This window comes from Crotalus tigris, unplaced genomic scaffold, assembly GCF_016545835.1.
Source record: "Crotalus tigris isolate CLP2741 ecotype Arizona unplaced genomic scaffold, ASM1654583v1 scf7180000017658.5313226, whole genome shotgun sequence".
Lineage (NCBI taxonomy): Eukaryota > Metazoa > Chordata > Lepidosauria > Squamata > Viperidae > Crotalus > Crotalus tigris.
The window spans coordinates 2,251,036-2,273,475 of record NW_024096545.1 but is presented as its reverse complement, the minus strand read 5'-3'; the positions used below and the strand labels follow the sequence as shown (position 1 = coordinate 2,273,475).

General features: G+C 36.8%; 1 protein-coding gene across 1 annotated transcript in view; it reads right to left on the bottom strand.

Annotated features, from left to right (window-relative positions):
* The window catches only part of IPO5 (importin 5), a 32,128-nt gene extending 11,615 nt beyond the window's left edge, over positions 1–20,513 (bottom strand). Inside the window, exons 1-18 of the mRNA XM_039335735.1 lie at positions 20,310–20,513; positions 15,213–15,293; positions 13,101–13,293; positions 12,038–12,140; positions 11,280–11,376; positions 10,765–10,869; positions 9,003–9,125; positions 8,787–8,907; positions 5,748–5,835; positions 4,489–4,595; positions 3,682–3,806; positions 3,507–3,596; positions 3,254–3,427; positions 2,920–3,138; positions 2,612–2,695; positions 1,352–1,484; positions 1,148–1,269; positions 654–750 (exon numbers count right to left, since the gene is read on the bottom strand). Of these exons, the coding sequence (XP_039191669.1) occupies positions 654–750; positions 1,148–1,269; positions 1,352–1,484; positions 2,612–2,695; positions 2,920–3,138; positions 3,254–3,427; positions 3,507–3,596; positions 3,682–3,806; positions 4,489–4,595; positions 5,748–5,835; positions 8,787–8,907; positions 9,003–9,125; positions 10,765–10,869; positions 11,280–11,376; positions 12,038–12,140; positions 13,101–13,293; positions 15,213–15,293; positions 20,310–20,402 (2,155 nt within the window). The 5' untranslated portion in view covers positions 20,403–20,513. The remainder of the gene's footprint in view (positions 1–653; positions 751–1,147; positions 1,270–1,351; positions 1,485–2,611; positions 2,696–2,919; positions 3,139–3,253; positions 3,428–3,506; positions 3,597–3,681; positions 3,807–4,488; positions 4,596–5,747; positions 5,836–8,786; positions 8,908–9,002; positions 9,126–10,764; positions 10,870–11,279; positions 11,377–12,037; positions 12,141–13,100; positions 13,294–15,212; positions 15,294–20,309) is intronic.
* Between the last annotated feature and the right edge of the window lie 1,927 nt (positions 20,514–22,440).

Genomic DNA, 22,440 nt, shown 5'->3' with positions numbered 1-22,440 from the left:
GGGAAACTGTTATATTTTTCTAGCAATATAAAGATTATTTCAGAAAATGTGATCAATGTACCACCCTGTTTTTCTAGTTTAAAACTCAAGGCATGTCACACCATATTCCTTCCTCTTTTCTCCAACAACCTTGAGAGGTGGGTTGGGCTGTGTGTGTGTGTGTGTGTGACGGGTCCAAAGTCATCCAGCTGGCTTTCATGCCTGAGGCAAGACTAGAACTCACAGCCTCCTGGCTTTTTAGTCTGATGGTTCAAACACTAGACCAAACTAGTCATAGATATTAAATAACAATTAAGGATTAAACAACGTAACTGTTACAATTTAATTTTGCTTAGCCAACCCAGTTTTAAATCCAGTGAAACTGAGAATGCTTTTCTTTTCTTTAAAAAAAAGCTACATTAACTCTATTTTAGGTCTCGTATTGCATTTAAAAAATATTTGCACCATAATAAAATGGTGGGAATTGCATAATTGATCTGGGTTTGCAACAAAATGATTTACTTGGATTAATATAAAGGATGGAATATTGCCCTCTTCCTCAACAAGCTATATATAGAGTGGCAGCAAAGAATTTGATAACAAAACCTAACAACTGTCACATTAACAGTCCATAGGACTCTCAGGGAAAATGGAACAGACATAGAAAAAGATATCATCATGGAAGTAGAACTTCAGCAAAGGAACCATTAGCTTCACAACTTGTTCGGTGTACTCCACAAATCCTTCTTTCAATTCTTTGGCATAACAAACCTAAAATCCAAACATAAATTTCTTCAGCAAAGGAAGTTGGATCATGAATAAACGAACTACTAGAGGTAGACCTAAAACCAATAAAATGGATAAAGGAGAATATAAACAAGTAAATGTATTTCCCCAAATTGTAAAATTCTATTTGAACATGAATAGACTATACATTTGAAAGTAAATGAATAGTGAAAGAATGTATTTCTTTTATACAAAAATATGTTTTCTTGGAAATAGTGATTTAACCCAATATTTCTTAAGACTAGTGGGTGTTTCAATAACTTCCCTTCAAAGAGTTCCAGCTTGCTTTCAATTCCTCAAGTTTGAGGAGTCTCATTCCCAAACATTTTGGGTATCAGGAGCCAAATTTTTATTTAAAAAATGTAATTAAAATAGTACCTACCAACATCTGACATGCAGTTGCTTTTTCTTCAAGACCTGCCGTTTTAATACCAAAACTCTGCTGATCCCCTAAATTGACAAATTCCCAGCCATCGTCATCACTCATATTTTCCATATCTTGAGCTAGTGACAAAAAAGGTCAATTTTAGTAGAGTTGTATTATTCCTTATTAACTAAAAATATAAATTAAAATATCAGAACCTACTGTCAAGAAGGGCCACTTCAGGTTTAATTGATGCAGTTTTCATTAAAGGACCCATAACAACAGGAAGATATTGTTGGAATTCCTTTCCAAGAATTTTGCACATTCTAGCCCATGCAGAAATCATATATGATATCTGTAAATTAATAAAATGAGGTTTCATTTTCTTCAAGAATAATGACTATACAGCTATATTATGGCTGGGATTGTATAAAAACCAATCCCTAACAAACCTGCTTTAAATGTTAAGTATACAGATTTGTGTAGTACTTTGAAAAATCTGAAATGCCTTTCAAAAATACTATGTTTACAAAACCACTAGAAAATATTAGTGTCCTCCCAAAATTAATTGGGCTAGAATTAACAAATTCATGGCATAAATGAGAAGAGAAAAAGAAACTTTCACAGGTCAGTTTTAATCACTGTGGAATATGAAGTCTCTATTACAGAGGCTTCGCATAAGCATTGCAACAGCACTTTGCTAAAAGATATCCAATTAAATTTTATCACATCAAAACTGTAAAGTGCATTTTTGTACAATAGTTTCTGGATGCGAACATGTTTCCTAGGTACCTATGGTAACTGGGGCTGAATTGCCATTGCTAAGGGATGCAGTAATATAGTGTGACGTTGTGACAACACCTTGCTTAGTGACAGTAGTTCTGCCAATTGCTGCCGCTAAGGAAAATCACAAGGTTGTTAAGTGAGAACCTTACATGACTGCAACTTATGACTTCTTCCTGGCTTTCCACAAGCAAGCTGAAGTTTCAAGTCCTGGGTGGCTTGCCAGCAGGTGGGAAGGTAGGTGAGCACTATGGAAGGAGGTAGGGTGAGAGATGGAACTTTGGGGACTGGTTTTAAGTACCGTTTGTTCAGTGCCACTGCAACTTTCAATGCTTGCTGAACGAGAAGTAGTTACCTAAGGACAACTTGCGTGAGTAAAAAGGGCAAACAAAAATATTTTGAAATTGCAGAAGTTGCAAAAGCCTGGAAGATGTTGGGTGCATTTGGAGAAAAGCTTCAAAATTTACTTAGTAAGCTTTTAGGTGGTTTGGTAGCTAAAATTCTTCCTTATCCCTTCTGCGGCATGTCAATTAAAACTGTGCTGTCACTGGGTAAAATGTAGATTTCTATCATACATGTATTGCAAAATCTCGAATTAACTGTGATAAGCAGATTATTATAACCTCATTTAGGAATTCTGTTTCGAATATATGCAATTACAGAAATTTGGCCCAAAGCAAGATCTGCTCCCTAACATACCTGAGGATCATCATCTTCCAAGTCGTTAAAATCAGTCTGTGTTTTTAGCAAGAGTTGCATCACATCAGATGCATCCTGCATAAACTAGAAACAAATAGAGAACCCAAATCAAGCTGTGGCAGTTTTTAAACAGACACATAGTATCCTTACAATAATGTATTGAAGAGTGCAAGTTAAAAATATATATTGAAATTACCAAAGCTTTAAAGCTGAAGCTAAAAATCAAGAATGGTTTCAATTTAAGAATACAGAAGCAACCCAATCTACCTACAAAGCTGAAGACAGTACAGAATTAAATAGATACTTACCTTCTCTTTGCCTACTGCAAGGCCTATTAAGCTGATACATTCTATAGTTTTGCCTCTTAAGAGTCTGAGTTCCTTTTGCACAGCATTTTCAACTATGTGTTTTAGGGAAGGCATAAACAGATCGTAGTATGGAACGAACTTTTCTTCTGCTGTATCAGCAACTGAGGCAATGGATGTAACAACTTGTTCCAAAACAAGCTTGGTGCCTTTTTCTATCAACTATGAAAAAAGCAGCAAATAAATAAAAATAAAATTGAAGTCTTGCTGAAATAACTTAATTTATATTTAATAACTTAAATAAACTATATTCAATTTTATCTTAAAACATCCTTACCTCCTGTAATTTTAATACCATAGTGGAATGAAGGTGCTTCACTAAGTTATCTAAATATGGAATAAGCAGTGATTTTGGACAGTCTTCAGTAAAGTTGATCAGAGCAGCAGCTGCATGAGCCTGAACACGTTGGTTGCCTTGGTCTTCCATTGTCTGCAGAAGAGCTGCAATTACCTATAACAAAGATGGCAACCATGAGTGACAGATCCCTAAATAAGCTTTGTTAATGAGCAACACAAAGCTTTATACTTGCCTTCTCATGGAATTTTTTCTGGAAGCTTGGTGCAAAGTCTGTAGCCATCTGACCAATCGCATTGCAAGCTGCATATCTTACCCGTGGATGCTGAAATATTCACATGTAATTAGTAATATCATAAAATAAAGCACAGAAATCAACATTTGGAGAAGGAAAATTGCATTCAACTTACAGGATCCTGAAGGAAAAGCAATACCAAGTTAACTATTTCATTCAAAATTCCCTCCATTTGTTGGTGGCAGCCTTCGCCAATAGCTGATAGAGCCATCAAGCCAGCATGCCTGCACTTCCAGTCGGCTGTAATTAAATGGAAGAATTCAAAGTCAGGAAAAAAAGGCATACAGAAGATATATTTTTATTCACAACATGAATCTGTTCAAATTAATTTCTCTTCCATTCCAGACTCCAGAATGGCTGTTCTCTCCTCTCTTGCACCCTAGTTGGCAATTTGATACAATTGGCTCAGAGTGTAGTGTGTGTTCATGGGTGCCTATTTCAATGAATTGGAAGAAACCTTCATGATACAGGCAGTTCTCAATTGCAACTATTTGCTTAGTGACTATTTCAAATTATGATGGTGCAGGAAAAAATGATTCATGATTGGTCCATGCACTGCCCCCGTGCTTGTGATTTGGACACTTTGCAACCATTATACGTGCCTTCAAGTTAGCACTTGACTCCTGGGGACTATTTGGAGTAATCTCTGCAGTTTTCTTGGCACGATTTTTGGAAGGGGTGTGTTCTTGCTTTTTTTCTAAGTCTGAGAGTGAATTATTAGCCAAATTATTGAACCAGTCACCTTGGCTTTCTGCTTAAGAACTCAAGACTCCCAGTTTCTAGTCTAGTGTCCTAACCACAATACCAAACTAGTTTTCATGTAAGAGTTACTTAGCTATAAATTCATTTAACCCCCCTTTTTAACCGCTCAGTTGCTACATCATTTAATCAGCAGCTCAAAATCCAAAATAAAATTACTTACGATTCTGAAGCATTTGCATAATATGCTCTTTAATCATAGGCAAAACAAGTTTTCCACCAAGGCCACATGCCATTCTGTCCAGTGCACTCTCACCAGCAACAGCATTGCTAAAATACGCACAAAATCAATAAGAACAATATTTAGGACATCAACTGATGTTCCTATTCTTTAGACTTTTGTTTCAAAGAAAATTATGCTTAACATAGTTTCAAATACAATCTTTTAATATCAAAATACTGCAAATATTTTGTTTGCTTATCCTTCACATTTTCCTAAGTGAAAACTGAACCTGCAGAAGGTCTTACATTGCATAGTATATACATCTTATCTACCACTGCTTTCCTGGTGCTAATATAGAGTTGCTTCAACTGCATTCCTGTTATGACAGAGAGCTTTCAAACCACATTGGAGTCAGCTCCGTACCAATTTATTATACATATTATCTGTTCCTGGGGCCTCATCTGATTTAGTTTTGACTCTGCTTTGGAATGCTATGAACTTCAGCAAACTTTGCATTTTCCTTTTAAATCATTGCAATACTTCAGAGACGGAGCCATCTGATGTTCACTCTCTATCTCTCATCTCATCTTCAGCATTCTGTTCCTGGACTTTGTTTCCTACTGTATATATTGTGAAGATTTTAATTCCCTCTCCCCAATTAAGTGAGTACTGTGGCATAAAATCATGGTCAAAATTATTCTGAAAAACCCTCCATTACATAATTGTCAACTTGCTACCATACTACTTCACAAATAACAAAGAGTTTTTAAATACAATGAATTGTGACCAAGAATCTTGGAGTGAACTAGAAGGAAACTTTAAGAACTTCATACAATAGCAATAGCACTTATATAATGCTTCACAGTGCTTTACAATTCTCAAAGCAGTTTTTCCACAGTCAGCATATTTCCCCCAACATTCTGGGTCCTCATTTTACCGACCTCAGAAGGATGGAAGGCTGAATCAACCTTGAATTGCTTAGGATCGAACTCCTGGAGAGAGCAGTGCGTTAGCATGTAGTACTGCATTCTAACCACTGCGCCACCATGGATAAAGAATACGTCATGTGATGTTTAATTTCTAGAGTAGATTTGTTCTTTGTATGGATTCTTTTTTGTACCACATTGGAAATTATTATTTTTCTTTCTGTGAGGATGTTTTCTCACTTTTGATTCACTTTATACTTTATTAAACAAATGGGAAAAATCCTGGGAAAAATCAAGCATCCTAAATTGAATTTCTAAAATATGCATCTTTACCTGTCAAAGTCATCATCTTCTAATTCATCAGAATTTGCCCAGTCTTCATCTTCTTCTAGATCAACCATCATTGCTAACATCTGAGGGACTAAAACAAATTTAACAGTGCTTATTAACAAATTTCTAACAATGCATTGGATGCTAACAATCCCAAAAGGAATTGTGGGATTTTCACTTATTGCATTATATACTGACACAATTTGTGAAAAATTGCTGATCAATTATTTGGAATAATTATAGCTAAGTAAGGTAAAATAAGGGTATGCAATATGTTCTGAGTGCTTTGTAGTTGGAACAAAACATACACGTTCTCAACATTTGTCAAGATGCAAAAGAAGACATATTGACTTTATCCCGTCCTCAGCCCAAAATACATTTGTTCTGAACCTGAAACAAAATATTGATATTTTAAATGGCTTGGTCCAAGCTGTTGAGAATCTCACCATTCTATTATTTTATAAATACTCTCTTTATATATAGTGTATTTGCAGATGCTCATTTAATTAATTGGTAATTAAAAGATTCAGCTAAAAAGTGTTAATGAGCAGCTATTATTTGAAGTTGGTTAAAGCAAAATGATTCAGAAAAGTCAGAATTTTATAAAGTATAGGTAGTCCTTGACTTACAACCACAACTGAGCCCAGAATTCATGTTGCTAAGTGAGAAATTTGTTAAGTGAGTTTTGCTCCATTTTATGACTTTTCTTGCCACATTTGTTAAGTGAATCATTGTAGCTGATACATTAATAACATAGTTGTTAAGTGAGTATGGGTTCCCTATTGACTTTGCTTATCAGAAGATTGCAAAAGGGGCTCACAGGACCTTGGTCAGTGCAACCATCATAAATATGAACCATTTGTCAAGCATCTGAATGTAAATCACGTGATCATGGGGATGCTGCAATGGTCATAAGTATGAAAAATGGTCATAAGTCACTTTTTTCAGTGCTGCTGTAACTTGGAATGGTCACTAAATGAACTGTTTTAAAATGAGGACTACCTATAATTACTTCTTTCTGTTCTTAATTACAACCATTAATCTATGCCTTACTCATGAAGATGTTTGGTATATAGAATTTGTGTAAGTCTGTATTCATACTGATTTCCATTAATCTAAAATGTTTTTTCATCCATTTCCCTTTATGTTTTTTGTAGCTTATATTTTGAGAGAAGGTGGGAGGCTAGGCTAGAATATATTTGACTTCTCATTTAAAATTACAGAGCTGAAAAGAGCCATATATTGAATAAATAAAAGGAGATTGAAAATTCTTTATGAAAGCAGCAACAAACGGTAGCAAAAGCATTAATATGCCACAAAAGCCCTACTGAAACAAACACTAGGTTTCTGGATATGCACTAATTCCTTGAACTGTACAAATTTCCAGAAAGCTAAACAGAAGATACATTGCGAACAGGTCATAACCCTGATTAAAAAGCAGGACGATCCTGTCTGGACAACATCTGATCACTATAATCTAAACAGAGATGCTACTTTCAAAATACTCTAGAAAGAAGCAAGTGGGAAATTCATAAAATAACCTACAGGAAGCAAGAAATTAAGTTGCAATGTCTCTAACCCAAGTATGCTAACAGTTGTAAACTCAGATTTAGGATTTAATTCAATAGACTGAGTGACATTTGAATAATAGGGATCAAATAGGGAATTGCTAATATTATATTTCATTCTTAATCATTTTTCCCCTTATTAATTTACAGGTAATGAAACAAGGTCTCCAAGAATTTTCTAAATAGAACCTACATATTTTAATGACCCTTAGATACTGTCCTAACAGTATTTTAAAAAAAAAAGATTTAAAATCAGCAATAATATAGCCAAGCCCAAACTAGACTTATAGTGTATGAATGTATGAGTGGTTAAAAAAAGCTGACAGCCCAGGATACCTGAGGGCTGCACAACAGGGTGAGCTTCCGTTACTATGCAAATACAAGTAGATAAATAGGTACCACTTCAGTGGGAAAATAACAGTGTTCTGTGAGCCTTGGCATAGAGTCATGCTGGCCACATGACCACAGAAATGTCTTTGGACAACACTGGCTCTCTCGGCTAAGAAATGGAGATCAGCACCATCTCCTAAAATCAGACTTGACTGGACAGAGGAAATCTTTATCTTTACCTCTATAGGCTTACATATTCCTATACACTACACATTTTATGCTTTCTCTGCTTCAGTACTGCAATCTTGTATATGCCTGATTTTGGATAGCTTTAAATAGCAAACTTAGCTTTAACATTAAACTAGGAACTTAATTAGCCTCTGTGTAAATAAAATAGTAGTAACAAACAGAATTATGCAGTAAGCAACTCTTAAAAGCCTTGACTTTGGGTATACATATCCACAGGAATTTCTGGAGTGCTGGTGGTCATCGGGGGCAATTAAGGTATGATTATAATTTGCACATTACTATTACATGAATGAAGACAAATATATGTGTCTCAGGATAATGTTGCGGGATCCAATCTGGATCCAACCGGAATCAGAGGTTTATTCTTCCAAGCTTTCTGACTTGTGCTGAAACCCATCCTCAGGGAAGTTCTCTCTACCGGTGACCGACCCAGATTGGATTACCATTAGCCTTCTCATTTTTCTATTATTTTCTCCTAGTGGTATCTTATGATATTACTTTATTGTTGTATGTATTCTGAGAGTTAATGCACTGGAGAAAAATTGTGTGCCAATCACACTTTGCCAATAAAGTATTCTATTCTATACTTCAGGGGTCCCCAACTCCCGGTCCGTGGACCAGTACTGGTCTACAGCCCATTAGGAACTGGGCTGTGCAAGTGGTGGGCAAGTGAGTAAAGCTTCATTTGTGCATGTGCGACAGCTAGGTTGTGTGCGTGAAACCTTTCCCTCTTATGCTGCCACTGGTCTGTCGAGCCAAAAAGGTTGGGACCACTGCTACATTTGACCATCAAGATTTTGGCTTTCAAAATCCAAAGTTAGACATTTTTTTTTTTAAAAAAACCCCTTTTTATATATTTTAAATCTGATTAAAATAACAAAAATGGCTTACTTACTAGCTTGTGCAACAATGTTGATATGTCTTCTCAGCATAGCAGCAGCAGTCTCTGATAATGTAACTATTACTTCAAGGGCCAGCTGACGTTGCATATTATTGAGATTTGTGTCTGCACATAACTGAAATTGAAAAATATTTCAGGAAAATTCTAAAATCAAGGCCAGAGTTCTAACAACTAAAATTTTTAAATTGAAGTGCTAGAATAAAAACTTACTTTCAAACTCAGTTGTAATGTAGGTTCTAAGTGCGGACGTAAATATTTTGGAACTGTATCTGCAATCTCTACAAGAGACTTTAGGACCGAATCATCATTTTGATAACACGAGTCATTGACTGCCTGAAGAAAAACAGTAATTAATGTATTTTCCTTGTAATTTGCATTCAAAAGCATTAAAGGAAACCACTCAACATTTTGCAAGTTTCTACAACAGAGGCATTTCACCTTAGCATCAAAAGTTCACCTTAGTATGGGCAATGTAATTTTAGCACAATGCTTCCCAAACTTTTTCTTTCAATACCCAAAATTGTTTTACTAGAAAGTCCTTTTTATCCAATGCAGGTAAAATGCTTTAACTGTCCCTTTTGTGGTTTGGCAATGAGTTCACATGTTGCTTACCCAAACAAAAAAACACTTTTACCAAATTTTGGGTAATTTAAGCTAGGTTTGGGAAGCACTGTTTTAGCACAAACTAACCAAGTGAGACTTATTAATGTTCACCTCTTCTATAACTTATGTGATGCAATAATTGTTCAATGATTTTTTTCTTGTTGCTTATCATTACTTTTCTAGAGAAACCATCATCTATTTTAATTATGCCCTAATTTTTCAGAATTATGTAGTTACAACTACAGGCAACAGACAGCATCTGTGTAAATTAAAAACAAATATATTCTTGAAAAAAAGAGATTTTAGTTTTGCTTAGAATTTCAGAATTTTTTTCTACCTGTTAAGTTGCTGTGTTGTATATGATAACAAATTTCAATAATTTCACTTTTTTGAATATCTGATAGAATAAACTAGCTATATGCAAACTTGGAAACTGTCACTAACAATAGGATAAATCAGGGGTCCCCAACCCCTAGGCCATGGCCTGTTCGGAACTGGGCCGTGCAAATGACAGGTGAGCATGAGTGTGAAACTTCACTTGCGTTGAGTGGTGAGTGCTTGCGCATGGTTCCATTTGTGCAAGCAGTGAGTGCATGCCAGTCACAGACAATCATCCCCTTCTCTCCCCCCCCCCCTCCAATGGTTCGCTAAGCTGGAAAGGGTGGGGACCGCTGGGATAAATGATACATCTGTGTTGGATATATCATGTTATTTATCAATACAGTCCATGCTTTTAATTTTCTCAACTGACACTTTGTTTACAAGTTTCAAAATGATTTACTGTAATTAAACATTATGAAAACAATAAATGCATTTATGTGTGTATTTCAGGTCTTTCTGAAGATTATTAAATGGACCACAATTTTTGCACTGCATATTGTGCTATGCAGTTAGGAACTAAAGGGTTACCGTATATGCTGGCGTATTAGGCGACCTGGCGTATAAGACCCCCGTTTTTATCGCCGAGCCGCATTCCTAGAACGTCGTCTTATACGCCGGAAACTACCAGTATTTCTGGCGTATAAGACGACTCGGCGTATAAGACGACCCCCGTCTTTGGTGCCAAGTTTAGCGCTTCCGGAAGTCGTCTTATACGCCAGCATATACGGTAGATTTTTAGATCAACAAAAATAACATCTTGGTTTTTCAAGCTTTATTCCTTCCAGCATTTGAATATAGTAGTTGCTCTTGTATAAGTCCCATTTATTGTTTAATCAAGCTGCATGAATTATATATTTAAAAACAACTATCCTGTTATTTTGAGTGACATCCACTGTACTAACAGATACACTGGAAATACATGTATTATCAACAAAAATAACAGCAACAGCCTTAGCATTTCAGTCACCATAATTTTCTGAGATTTTACCTGCAAAATTCCAGGAAGTAAGTCTGCAAAATGTTTAAGAAGGGGCACATTTTGCTCATTAGCAAGAACAAATGCAGCGGCAGCCCTAGCAGACAGTGTCCTGATCTGGAAAGAAAACCAACTGTCAGTACAGGTTGGGGCTTAATTCTATTCAACCTCTATCAGTGTCAGGATGAGGACAAACTGAAGCAGGGAGGCGAGGGGGTATATATAGCTGTCCAAATCCAATGAAAGTCAACAAGGGACTTAAGTGAAGCATACTGCCATCACCCAGATTTCCATTAATTTGGCAAAGAAAATACCGCTCTCTATGGGATTCAGTCTTCTGAATTGACAATCTCTTAAACATCAGCTCCACGAAGAACAGATTACAATATTTCCCCAAAAGCATTTATCTAAAATAATCCCAATAGTGTTGTTTCATGTAAATTCCTAAATCTGTCTTGAACAAGACAGATTTTTTTTTTTGCAACAGCATTAAAATAAAAGACAAAATTAAATAAATGTTGAATTACTGTTGGATTCTCCTGATCTTGCATACACTGCACCAACATTCGTTTGATGACCTCCAAATAATGTTGCTGTTGATTTCCAAAAATACCAGGAAAGTTCCTAAACAGAGAATTAAATAAACATACATTGAATTATTAAAATATACTGAAAATTCACCTGTGGCTGTTTCTTTGTCATTACTTATTTCACCGAGGAAGACCCAATCCAGCAAAGCAATCTAAATGAATTTCAGTGTCCATCTAAACAAAATTGCAACTATTCTGCATGGAAAATGCAAGAAAATAAGTCTATCACCACTATTTTGTCATGGGACCTGTAGCACATTTAGTGCTTTTTTTTTAAAAAAAAGGACTAAAATATATTAATAAAAAATTCTAAATTATAACATCCTGCAATTCCATGACGTGAAGTGCATCCCTGCTGGGAAGCAATGTACATAAAAGCCTAATCAAGATAAAGATATAAATTTTGCACTAATTATTCAACGATAGTAAAGAGACATTTCCTAACTAGGCAAGCAAAGTGGCACAGATGGCTCCTGACAGACCCCTCCCGTTTTACTCATGAATTTTTCATTCTGAACATTCTGTGAAATAATGGTCAGGAATGATGGTCTTGAAACAGAAGAAACTTTGTCCAGATGTATAATGTATGTAAGGCAGAGACAACAAACTCTTTAAACAAACTGACAACCTCTCGCTTCACAATTTATTTCAGAGTATATAAAGGTGTCATGAAGTATTTAAGAGTGATCGTATACCAAAAGATATGTAGAGCAGCTTCACGCAGTCCCACATTTTGAGAGCTGACTGAGTCAAACAAAAATTTCAGACCTTCTGGCCACTGATTGTTGCCATCTTCATCTGTGTGAGAGAGAAAATTAACATTTAAGGTGTACAATTTTTAAAATTAAATAAAAATAAAATGGAAATCATAGCAGTTAACCAAATTAGATCAGTGAAGTCTGATGTATATTCTTCTGCTTCAATGTCTTGTTAGCTCTGAACTCTGATGAACACAGGGAATTTTCCTTCCTAAGACTTTTATCATATCCTAGCCTGGCTGACTAAAGTAATTTCACAATGCTTAGAAAATCTGCAGCTTTTGATCTTTAACCTCCACCCTTATACTTAGGATTTCAACTGAACTTATACTGGCTGTTGAAAAAGCAAATGGAAAAGAGTAAGTAAAGCACCCATGAAGCATAATACTGAAAGTATAGTGGTTGCATACTATTTCGCTAAATCAAAATGCTAAATTAAAAAATAATCTGTGAATGCCCCATTATTTCAGAAGAGATCATTCCACCAATGCAGAAAAGTCACGTGCAGAGATGCCATACTCACTAATGTCAAACAGAAAAGGCTGCACAGAGATCACATAAGGTTGTGGATTGCTACACTCCTCAAGGCTTGCGCAGCATATCTAAAGATAATATTTCTAAATATGAAAATGCATATTTAAAGTGGTAGATGTTTAATCATTTTTTAAAAGTTTTATCTTCATTTCAAAGCCAATAATGGAGCCAAAGCATGATAGAGAGTACAAGGAAAATATACATTCCAGATCAGACAGATACTATGTCGTGGCTTAACCATGCTTATATTATGTCATGGGCTAATTTTAAAGAGTAAACCACAATTGACTTGGTTTACACAACATGCTAATCTAAAGATAAATGAACCCTCTTATGACTTAGCACAATCTATGAACATAGCTGCAGACACAGAAAAGATCTGTTTTTTTACATAATGTTTCTCCAACTATCATGTCAGCCAAAATATTCTTCCTTTATGCATCTGTATCAAAATAAGATTTTATACCTATTAGGTTCCTGGCCAGTTCAGCTACAATATCACAGATTTTTCTCCTCATGCTGGATTGTGTTTCCAATTGAATAATCACAAGCAGTTCACTTTTGATGGCAGTTTGGACTTCAGAGGGTAATGTTGGATAAACTTCCTCAAAAGAAGCTGACAAAAGTCTCCGTAGAAGGACAGCAGCCATTTGTCTAGCCTGTTAAGACAAATACATGGTAAACTATTTTATTTTTTAAAAAGCCCAATACTGATTTTATAAAGACATTTTTCTTGCATGTATAAAAATCTAGAAACTGAGCCAAAATGCTGACTTAGCTGATCTATTTTTGGTATCTTTAGTTATTCCACCCCCCCCAAGTATTTCACTCCATAGCTAATATAAGAACTAAATAAGACATCTGACTCTATAGCAAAAGCACTATGAACTAAGAAGCATGTAGTAATAAATTAAGGAATGACTTTCTATTATACATTAAAATGTAAACATCACTTCTAGACAATCTAAAAACTATTAATATAGAGGAATAAGGTGTGTTATTTTAAAATAGCTGAATGATTAGTATGTGAAGAAATGCAAAGGTAGTAAAATTCAAACTCCAGGACTAAAATATAACTTTTTATTATAGAAAGTGTTGTTAAATAACAAATGATAGAAGAAACTGTCACTTTGGATAGTGAGATGAACAACATATAAATTTAGTAATAAAATAAAAATTTGAGTAAGGATCATTCAATCCCCTGTTGTCTATACCAACTGCAGCTGTAACAATATAAATATTAGCTATTTTAATTCAATGTTAGTCTTCACTTCCATTATACTCATTAAATACTAAATAAATGTCTGTACAAGGTGCACAATTAGATAACATATCTCAATTAAGCTTAAAACATTGTAATAAGTTATAGGGATAGAGGAAGAAGGCAGGTAATTAAATGAACAGCCAAAATATAAACATAATGATTATTGCATTAAAGATTAACAATCTCCACCTGTAGTATATAGAAATTTTCATCATAATATATTTTTGTATGTGTTCTTCCAAAGACAAGATTAGACAACCTATTCACTATACTATTGACTGTATATCAACATATGCTTCATTTCATTTACATGCACCTTACTTAAACCACTATTATTTTCTTGTTTCTCTTTAGTATTAGTTGCTAAATAAGGAAAAGCCACAATACAATCTATAACAAACAATGAAAAAGATATGGTAGGAAACTCCTTTATTATATCTAGTCCGTTTCCATATTACATCCATTAACTTATTTTTCTGATCAAATTTTCTAAGATTTTTATGTGTGTTATTGGACAACACTTGCTTATAATAAAGTTATATGTGTAATTTGTAGTAATGCACTTTTTAAATGAACCCTCACCAAATGCATTTCTTGTATTTCCTAAATGAATAATTTAGCATCAAATGATGAGACTAAAAAATTTCACCCCTTGCTGCGACTCATACCAGATCATGTTCTCTGAACGAAATCTATAAATTTTATACTCCAAATTTCATTCAAGCCTTCAAAGATGCTCATGAATTTTAAATTGCTTTCTATCTGTATTTCAAATGCTACTTCCCCTCCTGTCTGCATGTTTAATCTTTGCTAATCTTAAGAATTACTTAAAGGGATTATGAAAATAAATATTAAGATTGAAATGTAGTTTAATCATAGAATTATAGCTCAAGGTGCTTCTCCATTCAAGTAAAGAATGTAGCATATATTGCCTCCTTTATCTCAAAGCCCTTGCACCTAGCTGAAATGGGTTTTGTGGAAGTAGAACGGGCCATAAAGAGAAAGCAGAAAAACCATATTCTGTTCATGAAAAGAAAATTGAAATCAAGAGTATTTATCAACTTTATAATTATAAACTCAAAATATTAAACACTGGCTTGTCACAAAACCACTGTAGGAATGAAAGCTTCTATACATATGATGAGTTAAGGTTTAGCAATACAGGAGCAGCAAATACTAATGATGTAATTTCCTGACCATTTGTTCTTTAACAAAGTTGTAATGTTAATAATATATTCCATCATAGATGGTATGACCATGAGTCACAATCACAAAACCATATTTTACAACATAAAACCTTAGGGTGAAAAATACCTCTTCGGCAACCGTAGTATTTCTGACAGCTTGTAGAAGGAACGTAATCTTAGACTGGCCTGGTATGTTCTCATATGTTTCCTAAAAAAGAAAAGACCAGAAACAGGTTAGCATTAAAAAATAAGAGGCATCAACAGTCATTTAATATGCTCTAAGTAGACAATTGTTTAATATTTACAAAAAATATATTACAGAAGTAATTTTACTCAAAACAGGAATATGAAGTTCTATATTGTGCAAGATACAGTACCTCAAATATCAAACAGCAGAGAAATTATAATATGAAAGGAAATTTTAATTCACAAAAAATAACATTTCAGCCTTTTTCTTCCTCTCAAATATTATCCTGCTAATGAAGGACATGAAGATATATAGCAGCTAATTAAAAGAAAGTATAACTTTGTTTTCTTTTCTTTAATCCTATTTTTTTCTTTCTAGGACAGGTTAAAACAAAATTTACCTTTTTTAATACATCAGGGTGAATCGTTACAAATTTTGGAAAATAGCCCTAGTTATCTGGAAAGTGTCAGGTTGCCAAATGTTCTAACACTTAGAATAACAGAGTTGGAAAGGACTTTTAGGTCATCTAGTCAACCCCCTGCTCAGGCAGGAGACCCTATACCATTTCTGACAAGTGGCTGTCCAGTCTCTTCTTGAAAGCCTCCAGTGACGAAGCACCCATAACTTCTGAAGGCAAGCTGTTCCACTGGTTGATTGTTCTGACAAGGAACAAGGGACTTATTACTATTTCTCACAATTGCAACCATTGCAGCATCCTCATGGTCACATGATCAAAATTTCTCCTTAGTTCTAGGTTGCTTCTCTCCTCGGTTAATTTCCATCCATTGTTTCTTGTCTTGCCTTTTGGTCCTTTGGAAAATAGTTTGACCCTCCTTCTCTTTGTAGGAGCCCCTCAAATATTGGAACACTGCTATCATGTCTTCCCTACTCCTCCTTTTCAGTAGACTAGACATATTCAATTCCTTTAACTGCTCTTTATGTTTTAGCCTTCAGGCCAATCATTCTTGTTGCTCTTCTTTGCACTCTTTCTAGTCTCAACGTCTTTTTTATAATGTGGTGGCCAAAACTGGATGCAGTATTCCAAGTGTGACCTTACTAAGCTTTATAGAGTGGTACTAATACGTCTGTATGTGTACTTCTGGTTTTTCTTGCCTAAAACTTTACTTTTCTCTATGTTGAATTTCATTTTGTTAGATAGGGCCCAATGTTCAAGTCTGTCGATATCCATCTGGATCTAGGGTGTTGGCTATTCCTGCCAGCTTAGTGTCATCTGCAAAGTTGATTACGGTAGTTCCCCCTTCTATTCCCTCATCTAAGTTATTTATGAAAATACTGAAGAGTACTGGGTCTAAGACAGAACCTTATGGTACCCCACTGCTTACTACCCTCCACGTAGATGTAGTATCATTAAGGGCTACTCGTTGAGTACAGTTTGTCATCCAGTTACAAATCCATCTGGTGATAATGCTAAGTATCCCAGTTTTTTCTACCTTATCAAGAAGTAGGTTGTGGTCTACTTTGTTGAACGCCTTACTGGTCTAAGTATACTATGTTCATAGCATTTCACTGGTCTTCTAATTTAGTCAGTTTGTCAAAAAATGAAATGAAATTGGTTTGGCACGATCTGTTTTTAACAAACTTGTGCTAGCTTCTAGTTATAACTTTTTTTCTAGATATTTGCAGATCTGTTTTTTCATTATCTTTTCCAGTATCTTCCCAGGTATTTATGTTAGACCAATTGGTCTGTAGTTTCCTGGTCTGATTTTTTTCCTTCTTTGAAGGAATACTCTTCCAGCTACTTGAAGCATGAGCGCGCAACATTTGCCATCCAGGGGCTGCAGTTTATATTTTTTCAGCCACTGAAAGCCACATTCAATACAACAGTAATAGAACTTATTTATGGGATTTATAGGCCACTTCAATCTGTTACAACTCTGGATAACTTACAAGTTGCAATATTTATTTTAAAAAATGAAAATACATAATAAAAACCAGAAAGTTCAGAAAATAAGCAACAAACATTAAAAAAAAAAAATCAAAACATTGCATCAGGTTCATTACCTACTCTTACTTAGGTCTTATGGATTATATTTTTAAGGGCTTATTTAAGGATCAGGATGAATAAGGTCCAATTAAACTGATTTATTGCTAAACAAACTTTGCACAGGAATCTTTTCAATTAATGGTTAACACCTGCTTGCAGTTAGATAAGGATCTACATAATTGGGGGTGGTGGTGGACTTAGTTTACTTATGGCTATGTAGGGATTCTAGGGTGATACCTCTTTTAACTATGTTGTTACTCCTCCCATAATATCAGGAGGAATGGTATTCCAGAGGGTAGATGCCATGACAGTCCTGCTGAGTGACACTGTTTAAAAGTTGAGATTTCAAGCATGGTGAAAGATCGCATAGGGCAAGCAGAAAATTATGGGGCACAGGTGGTTCCTCAAAAACCAGGTCTTATGCCTTGAATGGAAAGACAGAACTATCAGCATTAGCAGAGTGAGTGAGAGTCTTTATTTGATTACAGTTCAACACAGCTGTTTTCTTTCTGCCCAAGAGCTAATTAAAAAAATTGTGGAATTTGCAACCATAGCTTAAAACAGTGGTCCCTAACCTTTCTGGCTTTGTGGACCTGTGTGTGGGAATGGTTCCATGTGAGTGACAGGTGCACACATGCTGGCCTGCTGCTTCCACAGCCCAGTTCTAAATGGGCTGTGGCCCATGGGTTGAGGATCCCTGGCTTAAAAGTCATCATTAAATTACTCAAGAAATTATTATAATGGTTAAAAATGAGATTAAAGATTCCAGACATGCCAGATTAGTTCTTCTCAACTGGTTTCTTTATCAAATTTTAAAGCTCCTGAGACTTATAAATACAGTAGCTTTTAGTTTTAGGTGTTATATAAATGCAATCAAGGTCTCGTTTCTTATACATGTGCTTTAACAAAGTCTGTGAATATACGTCATTCAGCTACATGACATAAAATGCAAATCCTGGTGGATTGTATTTGTCTCATACAAGCATCATTGTTGTGTCAGTAACCTGCACAAACAGTCATAACTTTGCACTGATGGTATTAATGAAGCAGCTGTCACTAATGAAAAAAAACAAAACTCTCCCTTCTTTTAACATACACATGGATGGTCACCATAGTGGCTCATAAACTTCTTCAGATGATACTGCTATTCATATAACCTGAATGTTTTTATCGATCTGTGCTTTCAGGATTTCATTACAGTGATGTCCTCCACTGTGGTTTAGAATTATATGGTAATGAATAGGATTTATATAGCCAATGATTCTGGAAACTCCCAAGACCATTCAGGCAACAATTCCCTACTTTTGTATCTAACATTTAAATATTCAGATATGGAAGTTTTGTATAGGTTGCCACAGTAAAACTGAGGTATTATCACAATTGGGCAATATTTATACCTATCAAATGCCATCTTATTCATATATAAGTAATATGCCTTTTTCTGTACCTTAATTCACACTCTTTAGAATCTGGCCACACTAAGTGTAACACAAAGAATGTTTTTCCCAATTTGCCTCTTCTTTTGTCTAATTTTCAGCAGATTTGATACCCATAGCACTTAAACTGCTCACATTGATATACAGAATTTTGACCCTGAATGATGAATGCCTATTTCAGATCCAGGAAGAAAAATAACCAGACCATATTGTTTTACATTTGGGTACTGAGAATAGGTTTTTGTACAACTATTAACAAAAGAATGTGCTGAACTCTGCTGATCACTGAAGTGATGTAAATGATAAAAGCCCAGCCAAAGCCACACAATGAGAAAACTCTAACCCAGACACTGGCATTTATTTCAACAGACAAAGATTCTGCACTATTTTTTTTTAATAGCAAAGAATGAAGAGCAGTCCTACAGAAGGGGAAAAAGTATTATCCCTTTATACTAATGATAGAGAAATCCTGTAGTTTGGAATTTTAACTTATAATAAAAAAGACTATTCAGAACAACAGAATAATAAAGCAATTAGGTAAAGCATATTCCTGTACTATGAAAAGAAATCCTGGTTTCAGATCCAGTTCGTGGGAAACAGCAACCCTTCTATATCATTTCCAGTTCAGCTAGTTTCTGGATGAAATCTATCTCCATAATTCCTTTATTCATGGCCAGCATCCTGAGCTCAGAATATTCTGGGAAGCTGAAATATTTCTCTGCTTTTTCTACTGGAAACTTCTACAGCAAACGAACTTAGTCACAATGCTCATTCTACTGTGAGTATGGTACCAGAATACCGAGCCAACAGACCAGTTCTGACTCCTCGCTTCCTTAATGGTTTCCAAGCCCAGCATACTAATAATAACAGTATGAAGCACCGTAGAAACAGAGATCAATTGTGCGGCCTACCAGCCGAGGAGTTTCCCTCTTTTGTAAGCATTACTTAACTTACTACCCCTAATTAATTAGTCATCAACTGCAACCCTAGCTCTTCCACGTACAGTATCATTCTCATTCATCCCAAACAGGAAGGGATGGTGGGAAAAGAGACACTTTAAGAAAAAGCGAGACTCTTTTAAGGGTCTCCTCCTGCATTTGTTAAAGTGTTGGTGGAGGTTGTATTTGTCGACAAGGGGTCGCGACGCTAACAAGAGCTGGGGAAAGGCAGAGAAAATGGGGACCGAACAGGAGAGAAGCCGGCTCCGGGGTAAGAGGGAAAGGCGAGCGGACCAGTGGAGACCCCATCGGTGAGGGAGAGAAAGCCTCCACGTGATCGGTTGGTGGGAGAAGGGAGCGTTTGAACCGGGATCGGAGTCGAGGATGCGCGAAAGAGAACAGCAAGGAGAAGACTCGGCCGGAGTTTAGCGAAGTGGAGGGAAGAGCAATTGGCCTCTCCTCCCGGAGCGGTGTTCTAGTTCCCAGCCAACGGCTGTTAACGGCCGCCGGCTTGGCCGGAGCACGTGGGCCCGGCGGAGGCCCTGCGCAACGCGGAGGGAGGCCACTGCTGACAGGCAAAGGCCAGGAGCGAAACCTCGTGCGCGGCGGGGCTGGAGGAGAGGACAGGGACAGAGAGCCACGCGAGTACGCGAGTCACCTCGGCTTGTTTACGGACGACGTTGTCCGGACTAAGCAGGTTGCCGAGAAGGAGGTAGAACTGCTGCTGTTCCTGCTCCGCTGCCACCGCCATGGCTGCCGAAGAGAGAGGGGCCAGCCGGGCGGGGAGGAGGAGGAAGAAGGGGACGCGAGGCCGCGCACCGACCACAGGAAGGCGGAGCCGCCGCCACTGCCGAGCTCTTGGGAACCTCTCCCCTCCCTCCTGGCCAGACAAACCCCTCCTGCCGGCGCCGGAATGCCGCGCGCTCATTGGCTGCGGTCTGGCGGGCATGTGCTTGGATTGGGCGGCGAAAGCAGGGGCTTTATGATTGGGCGGGAAAGACCCATTGTGAGGTCACTTCCCTTTCTCTTCTGGTTACTCCGGCGCTTTTTTTCCCCCTAGGGATTTCTCGGCCGGGGGTGATGTTGGTATTGGGAGGGGAGTGGGGGTGGGTGGGCTGGAATAGCCGCGCTCTTGATGGCGGGAAAAACGCCGGCTGGGAAGGGAGCCTGTTCGGCGAAAGGAGGGAGCGCCGGGGCAGACGGGACCCGTGCCCGTGGGTGCTCCCCAAGGGGAGCCAGAAGGTTCCTTGGCGTAGTTCTGGTACTATTTTGCTACTTTTCTCCTGGGACCGTGATAAAGCGGGGCTCGACCCGTTTGCTGAAATGGTGATCCGGGTTGCCGCTTCCCATGTTGCATGTTGTGTGTGTGTGTGTGTGTGTGTGAGTCCTTTGAAAGGATGAGGGCGCCTCTTTGCTATGGGGATTCTGTGCCAAAGTTGATCTCTCCCAATCAGCCCTGCCCCGGATGAGTTGAGCGACCGTATCGGGCAGGACCTCGTTATCGCCTCTTCCATATCTCGACGCATCCGGACGATTCCAAATCTACACTGAAATTCCCTGGGGCGTTTTCATGGATTTAAACGGATGCTGTACTTTCGAGTAGAAATGTATGCAGTAAAATATTTAAGTCTGTTTACCTGTCTCTTGACTTGAGTCTCAGAGTGTATAGATATGCAAAAGAGGTCTTCCTCTCTCCCATAATTATCTCTCCGGATAGTTTCTGCCTTGGCACAATAAACAGTGAAACGAAAAGTAATATATGGCAATGATAGCCAGCTGCATTATGGGCATAGCTGAGGTTGTAATGTTTAAAATAAGGTTCCTAATTTTAAGGATTTTTTACCCTCAATGAAAGTTGTTTTCAATACTGTATGAATAGTTGAATGATTACAAAACAGGTGCAGAGTGTGAGAAAGGAAGAATATAGATTCAAGTAAGGATCTTTGAAGATTAACGAACATAACGGGCACAAATTCAGAAAGTCTGCTATGGAAGCCCTACACTTGTAAGCTTTGAAGAAAACAGCTTATTAAAAGAATATGTCCGAGCTTAATCATTGCTTTCTATTGTTTATTATTTGCTCATGAGGTTTATGGGTGTTAACACATTTTTGGAATTCTGGAAGCAGGGAATTACTTTATTTGCATATGTTATTGAATGAAAAATTAAACTTCAGTTAAGAGTTGGTGAAAATATGGTTGTAATTTTCTTCCATGGACAAAAATTCAGGTACCCCTCCCCAAGGGAGCTGTGGACATCAGGTTAATAATCTTCTGATGAATAAAGTGAAAGCTGTTAAAGCCCAAGAGCATTTGGGAAACATAAAATAGCAACACCTTGTGTTTGGACGAACTTAACCCTAGCTGTTCTAAACTTTATATTACAATCATGGCAATGACAAAGTTGTTGGTTACAAAAATCTTAATATTTAATCTAATTAACAATTTGCAATATAAACCATTATTAAGGGGAGTGAGCAATTCTTGGCCCAGCTTTGCCCTTGTATAATCTTTGCTTTAAAACAGAATGATCTTGATTCCAAGGCTACAGAAAAATAGCAAAAGATGGAAGCGTATCTGGGATCTAAGAGATTAAGGGAATTTTGCAGGAATAGCTTTTGTAGGTATTAGGCTAAACAGCTCTCACTGCAATAGTTAGCTATTCATTGATAATCAGATGTTATTTTATGGCTATTTGTGATGCCTAAACTTTAGTGATTAAGCCCCCTTCTGTTTAAGATGACTAACATGTTTGAATTAATAAGTAATCTTTTAAATCAGGGATGTCAA